Here is a 10000-nt window from a genome sequence, read left to right as displayed (position 1 = left end):
TCAGCCTTTTCCTGAGCTCTGATCAGCTCTTTCACCTCAGTGCGTCTTTTCTCAATGGTGCGGATCATCTCAGTAAAGGTCCTCTCACTGTCCTCCACTGCTGTCTGTGCTGAACTCTGATAGGAGACACACAAAGGGGAGAGGTCCATTTAAAGCAGTCCGCTAACTCAGCTCTTCCACAAAAACTGTTACTCACAGTGTGGTACAGAGGAACTGGAACAGTTTCAGCACTAAAGACTCCTCTCTGGCTGACTAGATGAGAGTCCTGACTGAGGCCTGAAACAGTTCCTCCAGTTGTCTTCTCCTGTGGTCAGTACTCACCTTGAGAGTCTCCACAGCCTTCCTCACCTCCAGCAGCTCCTTCTCTTTCTCCTGGATTCTCTGCTGGAATCTCTTCTGTGTCTGTCTCCACTGCTTCTGTTGATTGAAAACAAACCACATCTTTTCAAGACCTACCCTCCAAGAGCCCCTCAAACATATTTCCATATCATGTATACAAGTGCATAGTTTAAACTTTAAGTTTTATTTTTAATGAAGGAGGGGTATAATAACTCAGAAACACTTACGAATGCATCTATTGTGTGTGTGTGTGTGTATATTTCTTGAGAAACAGGACATGATGTCAAAATCAAGGTAAAGCAAGGAACTTTCAAACGGGTTCAGAACCTGCATCGACTATTTCCCAGATGTAAAGTTGTCCGTTTTTCTGAAGGTGGAAAGTCACTGCAGACATGACTTCAAAAGTAGCCTGGTATTAAATAATATTAAAATGGTACTAAATGTAAAACTAAGCCTCATTAATAATAAGATAGGCCCTATTGTGGCTTACTTGCCTGTTTTTCAGTTCTTTCTGCTGCAGCTGTGACTGTCTCATGGCCTTTATGATTGTCCATCATGCACAGATAGCAAATACAGCTCTGGTCAGCGCGACAAAATATTTCCAAAACTTTCTTATGATGAGAGCAGATCCTCTCTTGTAACTGGTTAGTGGCATCAATCACTGAGTGTTTTCTTCCTGGGTTAACATCATTGTGAACTCTATAATGAGTTTCACAGTAAGACACCAGACACTCCAGACAAGACTTAATAGCTTTGAGTTTTCTCCCAGTGCAGACATCACACTCCACATCCCCGGGTCCAGCAAAATGACGAGCAACAGAGGAACTAGGCCTTTGGTTTCTGGTCTTCCTTATCTGCGCCACAAGTTCAGCAACAATATTATTTTTCTTTAAAACTGGTCTTGGAGAGAACGTCTGTCTGCACTGGGGGCAGCTGTAAACTCCCTTATGATCTTCCTGGTCCCAGCAGCCCTTAATGCAGCCCATACAGTAACTGTGCCCACAGTGAAGTGTCACAGGATCTTTCAGAAGATCCAAACAAATCGGGCACGTTAAAAGCTCCAGGTTATTTGATATCGCATCTGCCATCCTTCTGTGGTCCTTTGAATCACTTAACAGAACTGAAAAGACGACAGCGTAGCTAGCGCTAAGTTCTTTTTTACCAGAAACTGTAGGCTACAATGGCGAACTGCTGTAAGAGTAGACTTGCAGACTGCATCCGATCCGACTGCATCCCGCCCTCTCGAATACAGCCAATGAAATTGCAATGTCGTCAAACAGCACCGCCTTCGGGTACAACCAATGACATTGAGAAATCTCTATATTGGCTACTGCCTATACCCCGACATTTATTTTACAGTCTATGCATATACCCTAGCTTTTTTAAAAATGTATATGGATTTACATTCGCTGAGCCCTTTGCGTTTTTATTTGTGCTATTTCATGTAGGCCTATTCATATTTCTCCATATTTATTGTAGACTGTACTGGTAGTTGTCTATAACCTAATAATAAATACACAGATGATTTCCAGATTCATGTTGGCTACGCCTATTTCTTTCCTCAACAGCTTATAAAAAAAAATAGGCCTAGCCTACATCATGAGACTCAGTGATGGACTCAGGGGTGTCGGACTGGGGGTAAAACCAGTAGGCCTACTGATTATAGGGCCCCAAGGGGAGGGAGGGCCCTTGAAAAGTCTGGAATATGCATGGGGCCCCATCAGGACTGCCTATGCATAGGGCCCAGGGTCATACTACGTCCCAGAAGCTGCTCCGTTTCAAAATTCAAAGGTTGGGTCTGTGGTCCTGGCAAATGGTGTTTATGACCTTAAAGATGAAGCCATTTGGGGGCTTATTTTTCTAAAGGAATTGTTATGCCTCATCTTTAAATCATACATTTGTGCATGGCAATGGCAATGAGCATGCCATAGCTTCACGCAAAACTGATTAAAAAAAAAAACATGTTCACATATTCTTTGCTGGTATATTTAATAATAAAACATGTTTACATATTCTTTGCTGGTATATTTAATAAGAACTTCAACAGTGAGGATCATATACATCTTTAATTTTTAGAAAAGGCAAAAAGTAACATGAATCATGTTAGGATCATGACATTTGCAACAACTCTTGTAAAACTGGGGCCAGTCATGTAGGCTTCCTCATGTCTGAAAACAATCCATGTCTTACAGTTGATCAAAGTTAAATAGGCTACATGATGACCTCATAGTATCACCTTACATCAGATATACAGTCTGTACAATCAAATTGGGACCAAAGCCCTGAAAGTCAGAGGAAGGAGATGGAGGATTATGAAGAGAGCAAGTGCTAAAGGATACAGGGAAAGGGACTGAGGTGACACCAGACTGGGCCCAACAAGCCATTTCCCCCACAGTGACTGGTGTGTTGAGCTGCTGTGATATCTGCTGGGGTCCAGAATGGGGTGTGTGTGTGTGTGTGTGTCTTGCTAACATTATCTAACTATATCTGAGTCACAGCAGTTTCACAGATGACACATTACCAATACAAAACCCAGGGTAGAGGGTGTGAGTGAATGTGGTCTGTATTGTGTGCAGTATTCATTGTGTTAGAGATGCTGTAGAAGGCCAGAGTTCCTGCCTGGTGATCCACATACACTCCTATTCTGGTGCTGACCACTAGAGGGAGTTTGGTCACTTCATTACTGTGTCTGAAAAATGAGCAGGTCCTGGAGATGTCCAGCCTCCAGGACTGACCATTACACCCAAACCTGCTCGCAACCCCTCCTGTCCTGCAGATGCTTTTGTACAAAACTACCAACTCAACCCACCTTCCACTCCACCTCCCAATAGCAGCGTCCAGACACAGCCTCTCTACACAGCACCTGAGAGCACCAGACAAATCGCTCTGGATGATGAGGATACAAGTAGGTCTCCTCTTCCCTTTCCACCTTCCTGTTCTCCTCAGACAGATGGAGCTCTCTGTGTGCTGTGTTCAGATCCAATGTGACATGGCATGCATCTGTTAGAGGACAGGCAGCTTTCATGACTTTAAAATCATATGGGGCGTGTGCTTGTACAGAGAGGCATTTCACTGTACGAGATGTATGTCTTACCATGCATCTACACTTGAGGATTGCATGTTTGTATCGGTGGAAAAATTATAATTCTGAAAATGAATAAATAAAAAAAAAAAGTGTAAGCATGGCTTTGAGGGAAAACAGCTTTAGTCATTTAGTCACTCACCTTGAGTCTCCACAGCCGTACTCACCTCCAGCAGCTCTTTCTCCTTCTCCTGGATTCTCTGCTGGAATCTCTTCTGTGTCTGTCTCCACAGAGTCTGTTGATTAAAAGCAAAAACATTTTTGGTAACCTTTTTGTCTTCCAAGATAATCATTTCATATGATAGAAAACAGTATAAACTTAAAGTAGCATTCTTGAAGCATTACAGTAGATATGTTTGATAGACAACTTACAAATAAGTGCTACTTCTGATTTATATTTTAAACGAATACAATAAGACTCTAAGAAATTAAGTGTAGCTTCAGTACCCACTTGTTTGTCAGTCCTTTCTGCAGCAGCTGTGACTACTTATGGCCTTTATGTTCATCTATTGTGCACAAATAGCAGATACAACTCTGATCCGTGCGGCAAAATATTTCAAAAGCCTTCTCGTGACGAGAGCAGAGTCTCTCCTGTAGCTGGCCTGTGGCTACAGCTTTGAAGTGGGTTTCACAGTAAGACACCAGACAATCCAAACAAGACTTCACAGCTTTACATTTTCTCCCACTGCAGACATCACACTCCACATCTCCAGGTCCAGCAAAACTTTGAGCAACAGATGGATTATGAGTCTTCTTTCTTATCTGCTCCACAAGCTCAGCAACAATGGTATTTTTTTTTTTAATTTAAAACAGGTCTTAGGAGAGGAGGTCTGTCTGCACTAGGGGCAGCTGTAAACTCCCTTCTGATCTTCCTGGTCCCAGCAGTCCTTAATGCAGCCCATAAAATAATTGTGTCCACAGAGAATAGTCACAGGATCCTTCAGTAGATCCAAACAAATCGGACATGTGAAAAGGTTCTCTGCCATTCTCGTCCAGCCTTCTGAATAACATCACAAGGCTGTAAAGGTCAAATTTAACATGACAAATTCTAGTTGTACAAATGACCTTGTCATCATCTTGGAAATTACCATAGCCTACCTTGAAGATCTATAGTTGGACATATGACTAACAGACAAGTCCTGAAGCCTCACAGGCTGCATTGACATCACCAGTTGTGATTCAGGGGTGAGTGACTTGCTGACAGAGGTGGAAAACTCCAGTTTACCTGAGCACTTAACACAGGTGATATCACTAATTAGCTGAGTTGTGCTAATAAAAATCAGCTGAATTACTGATTGATTGGAGCAAATATGTGACCAGCTGAACTCTTCCACCTCTGCTTGCTGGCTGCATTTCATGTTTTATCTAGACTAACCGTTGCACTCTCTGGCCTAATATGAAAACCACCATGTTGTATGATGTTATGATGACCTTTTATCTTATGTGTTTTGCTAATTTCATTTGTAGATTAGGCCTTTAACAAATACCAGAAAAAACAACTGACCGGAAAGGTAAAATACGATGCTGCATTCAAAGTCGTCACAGAGTGCACCACCCTCTAGAGTGCCCTTTTGGCCACCCTTCAAAGAAAGAGCACTTTGGGTTGCACTCTGTGCATATAAAAAAGTGCTTTATAAATAAACTTACCTTACCTTACCTTTAGTGAATGATGATGGTGTGCCCTCTGGAGTTAGATTTCAATATGCCCCAATGTAATATCCTATACTGTCCTTACAGTGGTCTAAATGTTGAGTATCATGAAGTGTCCTCTATGACGTCCCATGACCTTGTTCAAGATGGCGCCCTTTGCCGTAAAGGAAATTGAATCAGAATCAGAATCAGCTTTACTGGCCAGGTTTGCGTAAACAAACAAGGAATTTCATTCCAGTTAATCTTTGCTCTCAAAGTACAACACACTCAACATATAAGAATAAAAATAAAAACCATAAAAAGAGTAAAATAATAAAAAGAATAGAATGAAGGGCAATATTCCTGTAGGCTACTATAGACGAGGTGCCAAATTAGGTGCTCCTCTGATGGTGAAATGTCCTTCCAGTGGGTAAAATGTGACACTGGGCTTTAAAAGGTATCTTTACATCCATTATATAGGGACGTTTCCTATGGGTGCCCTTTCAGTGGAGAACATGTGCAGTGATGCTATATGGTTTGGGATACACTTGAGGTTCCCTATAGGTGCCTTTGTAGTGGGGGGGAAAATCATGAAATTACATTGAACTTTGAATTACATGAAAGGGGCCAATAAGTATCTAGCTATAGCATTTTAATATATCGTATCTGTACTGTCTCTTTATTTTCAATAGGCTACTCTTTATTAAGTTAGATTAAATGTATTTGATAGTAAATGGTTTAGTTGCTTAAAACTTTCTACTCCGATTTATGTAGGCTATTCCATCCATTAACATATTCAATTAGACATACTACCTCTAGAATATGCAGAGGGATCATAATAGACAGAGTGGACCTTCTCCCTGTTCTTACTGAGAGCCCAATAATCGCCTCAAAATGATGTCTCTGTAAAAACAAAAAAATAATGGTTCCTTCTGTGTTCCACTTGTGTGTTTATAAATACACATTTCAAATGTTAAACAGCTATTTCATCATACATGAAGCATCATAGCTTTTTGCATGTTGGTGGGGCCCTATGTTGTGCAGTAGATGGTGCCCTTTTGATTTTTTCACCCCTACCTTCCAAATAGCCTGTCCACTACTGTTGTAAAATACATGGGTGAATGTTCTTTGTGGTTAAGTGTGATGGATATCAGATTTGTGCAGTGTGCAGTAAGTACATCAGTAAGAGGAATAAACTCAATAAAACACCAAAATGTATCTGCCATATAAACATGTACATGTGTATAAATAAACTACTCATAATGCAGTGTGTTTGACATTCCTCTTTATTACAAGATTCCTTCCTGTCAGCCCGAGACAGAGCTCGTCTGACGCTACGCCAAGCCCAACACGGCACAGTCACACAGATACAGTGCTTAGGGTCCAAGAACGACAGACACACACAAAAAAAAAAGAAGAATGGCATAACAAGAAGAAAAAAATACATGTGACAATAGGAAAAACCCCAAACATGCCCCGCCAACCCCCAACAGCAACTATAACCTTTAACCCCCCCCCCCCAGCACCCCAAGAAGCACACAGCACAAAGAGATTAAAGGATGTAGTTATTAGATTTGGCAAAGAAGAAAAGAACAAAAAAGGAAGGAACCAAGGTTCTAAGTGGTCAGGAGTGGGCAGTGCAGGGTGTTAACATCCGACTGCCGGCCTCCACACAGTAGAGCTAACAGAACAGATAACACACATCAGATCACAACCGCTTCCTGGTCAACACCGCTTTCTGGTCATGTGACCACTGTCTGAGGTCAGAGTGCGTGGTGTGTTGGCATGGTGACCCATGGCTTTGATATGTCTGGTGAGGTTGTGAGGAACAAGGCGAGGGTCAAATTAAAATGTGTTTGTTTGTTTTAAGAAACAAAACACACTGTTGTTCATGAGCTGCCCCCTGACTGGCCAAGATGTAACTTGTTCACCGAGGAGACAAATTCAACTCTGTCAGATTAAATTAAAACATACACACTCTGTGACGTGGTTACTAATGAATGTCAATAACATATTGGTGAAAGAACACACACTTACTCCAATGTTCTTCTTGGTAGTGGGACAGGTCTACAGACAGACAGACAGACACGCTGTCAGTGTATGTGCGTGTGTAAGTGTATGTGTGTGTGTGTGTGTGTGTGTGTGTGTGTGTGTGTGTGTGTGTGTGTGTGTGTGAGCGTGTGTGTGTGTCAGACACACAGGAACACTCCAGTTCACTATTGTTGTGGACATGTGGGATGACACATAAACAGCCAGTGCTGTTGCTATGGAGACAGTGCTGAAAGGGGCATCACCAGGTAGGGTTTCAAGATGGGTGCTCGTTTTTTTATTTTGTACTGAAGGTCACAAAGGGTTAAGGCCTGAAATCTGGTTTGGTTTGTGTGTGTGTGTGTGTGTGTGTGTGTGTGTGTGTGTGTGGAGATAGGTATTAAGAGGGGCAGGGAGGTTGTTGTTTTTTTTGTTGCACATTTCTGAGTGGTGTGGTTTGATTCGGTGTTTCGCTTTATTTCATCCATGCGTCTCCTCTCCTCTTCTCTCCTCTTCTCCACTCTACTCCACTCTCCTCCACTCCACTTTTCAGCTAGTTTACACGTCCAGCTCGAAGCCCAGACCGGCCTTGTGGCCTCCAGCACTGAAGTTCTTCCCATCCACCAGAGCAGACAGAGTGAGCTTCACTCCTGCAGAGACAGACAGAGTCGGAGAGAGAGAGAAAGAAAGCAAGAGAAAAATGTAGCATTCCCTTCAATACACCAGATTCCCACAGTCAAGTACTGAAACGCCAAAGATAAATAAATACGCACACTCACACATACTGAAGTCAGGGTTGGTGTACACACACACATAAAGAGTCTCAAATGCACACACACACACACAACTCTTTCTTGAATTCTTTATTTGAATTCCCAATTACATTTCTAACAGAAAGGATTTAAAGAATTAAAAAAAATTCTCTCACACACACACGCGCGCACACACACAGAGATCCGCGCTGGTTACCTGGCCTAAGGCTCTGTGTGTATCCCACTCCAATCAGGCTGGCGTTGTTCACTTTAGCCTGCAGAATACAAACACACCCAATCAAAAACTGACCCACACACAAGAAACCTATCAGGAGGTAGCCCACACAGCAGCAGCAGGCCCACAGCAGCCATTCAGACGCTGGCTCAGACATCAGAAGCCAATCATCTCGTGGTTCACAAATCAGCAGCAAATCAGCAAGTCAGACTCACATGAACACAAATTAAAACCATACCACAGCTACTGATTAACTGCTATATACGGCTGTGATGTGGGTTGGCAGATTTAATATGCCAGTTGAATCATTAGGGTTGCAAAGCTATGAGATTTCCGTGGTTCCGTGGTTTCACAAAATATTGTATTTGTCTATGGTGGGTGTCTGTTTGTAAGTCAGATGTCACTGAAATTAAAACACAAATTTAGCCAGGAGCTAGAAGGTGGACACTTATGTCGATAGAGTATTTTAGAATGGTTGGGGATAGTTTAGTATCGTGTTCTCGAAGATGGGTAAACATGTTTACAAGACAACAGAACGTGAACATGGTGCAACAGTGCTGCTGAGAGAGCCTCACAGAAATGGCGGAGTTCTTGTCCAGCTGGTACTTGGCCCCGATGCCGAAGCGTGTGTTATTGCTGCCTGCCGTCCAGGCCAAGTTCACCGCCGTCTCCAGCTGATCGTTCACCTTCTGGTAGATGGAGCCACCAAACTCTGTACCATCATTCCTGTAACACACACACACACACACATTACTTGATTATTCATCTTCAATAGTTGAAAATTAGAAATCTAAAATTTACAGTATGTTTCTGTAGTAGATTTACCTAAATATTTGACATTCATTAATACCATTCACTTCATCATCAGTATAATAAATTATAGCCTTGTGTCTTTCTATACACATACACAGTATATTCACACTCTGGTGCTTTTCTTGCTCTCTCTCTCTCACACACTCACACACACACACACACACACACACACACAAATACACAGTACACACACTGAAGTATACTCACACGTTGGTGTGCAGCTGGAAGTCCCCTGCCTTGTAGCCCAGGGCGAAGTTGTTCTGGGCCAGCTTGGACTTGGCCGTGTCGAAGGCCATCTGGTAGCCGGCCAGCCAGCCCTCGTAGCCCAGGACAGCGGCGGCGTGCACAGTGGGGCCAGCCATGTCGAAGTCAAGGTCACATCCCACGTTCACAAAGTCACGTTTATAACCCGTCTTCAGCTTAGCACTTTTCTTCCTGAGAGAGAGAGAGAAAGAGAGAGAGAGAAAGAGAGAGAGAGAAATATGGAGGGATAAATGTCTCGAAGAGAAATAGAAAAAACAGAGGTTGAGGATTCCCAGGACTGCAGCAATAGCATCCTCTGTGTGTGTGTGTGTGTGTGTGTGTGTGTGTGCATGTGTGTGTGTCTCTGTGTGTGTGTGTGTCTGTGTGTGTGTGTGTGTGTGCATATGTGTGCATGTGTGTGTGTGTGTGTGTGCATATGTGTGCATGTGTGTGTGTGTGTGTGTGTGTGTGTGTGTGAGAGAGAGAGCTGAGCTATCTTACCCAGTGTTTGGCACGAAGGAGGTATCCAGTGCCAATTTCAGTCCTTTAGCCAGCTGTAAATGTGAATAATGTCCATCACTACAAGTCATCATCATTACAATCACAAATTTACCTGCATTACATCACCGTCCAGTTACTGTGTCAAACTAATTTTTCCATCTTATTTTCAAGTCGGGTTTTCAAAATCACTGATCATAAATTTAATTATCACACAATCATAATTTATTCAAATGTAATCATCATAACCATCACCACACAACCAGTAAAACCAACATTATCATCATCATCCTCACAAGCAGTCATGTTTCATCATGAGTCATCATCATCTCAATAATTATCATGATCATCATAATCATAATCACCATCATCACACAATCA

At 42.4% G+C, this 10000-nt stretch overlaps 2 protein-coding genes and 2 long non-coding RNA genes across 16 annotated transcripts in view; 1 reads left to right on the top strand and 3 right to left on the bottom strand.

Moving 5' to 3' along the window:
- Window positions 1–1571, bottom strand: part of LOC121715060 (tripartite motif-containing protein 16-like) — a 9847-nt gene extending 8276 nt beyond the window's left edge. For both annotated transcript variants that reach the window (XM_042100377.1, XM_042100378.1), the window contains exons 1-3: window positions 834–1571; window positions 322–417; window positions 1–116 (exon numbers count right to left, since the gene is read on the bottom strand). The exon at window positions 1–116 is cut by the window's left edge and continues 118 nt beyond it. In XM_042100377.1, the coding sequence (XP_041956311.1) occupies window positions 1–116; window positions 322–417; window positions 834–1427 (806 nt within the window). In that variant the 5' untranslated portion in view covers window positions 1428–1571. The remainder of the gene's footprint in view (window positions 117–321; window positions 418–833) is intronic.
- A 783-nt stretch (window positions 1572–2354) lies between these two features.
- LOC121715080 lies at window positions 2355–6027 on the bottom strand. The gene is made up of 5 exons (XR_006033521.1): window positions 5864–6027; window positions 4520–5225; window positions 3873–4439; window positions 3564–3657; window positions 2355–3339 (listed from the first exon to the last, which is right to left on the bottom strand). It is a non-coding gene; the product is annotated as an uncharacterized LOC121715080 (long non-coding RNA).
- On the top strand, window positions 6027–6453 carry LOC121715084. The gene is made up of 2 exons (XR_006033526.1): window positions 6027–6173; window positions 6234–6453. It is a non-coding gene; the product is annotated as an uncharacterized LOC121715084 (long non-coding RNA).
- Window positions 6321–10000, bottom strand: part of vdac3 (voltage-dependent anion channel 3) — a 14288-nt gene continuing 10608 nt past the window's right edge. For all 12 annotated transcript variants that reach the window (XM_042100398.1, XM_042100399.1, XM_042100400.1 and 9 more), the window contains 5 exons: window positions 9623–9675; window positions 9086–9313; window positions 8641–8791; window positions 8048–8105; window positions 6321–7728 (listed from right to left, as the gene is read on the bottom strand). In XM_042100398.1, coding sequence (XP_041956332.1) covers window positions 7637–7728; window positions 8048–8105; window positions 8641–8791; window positions 9086–9313; window positions 9623–9675 — 582 coding nt within the window. In that variant the 3' untranslated portion in view covers window positions 6321–7636. The remainder of the gene's footprint in view (window positions 7729–8047; window positions 8106–8640; window positions 8792–9085; window positions 9314–9622; window positions 9676–10000) is intronic.

Source organism: Alosa sapidissima, chromosome 8, assembly GCF_018492685.1.
Source record: "Alosa sapidissima isolate fAloSap1 chromosome 8, fAloSap1.pri, whole genome shotgun sequence".
Classification (NCBI taxonomy): Eukaryota; Metazoa; Chordata; class Actinopteri; order Clupeiformes; family Clupeidae; genus Alosa; species Alosa sapidissima.
This window is presented reverse-complemented; position numbering and strand designations above follow the sequence as displayed.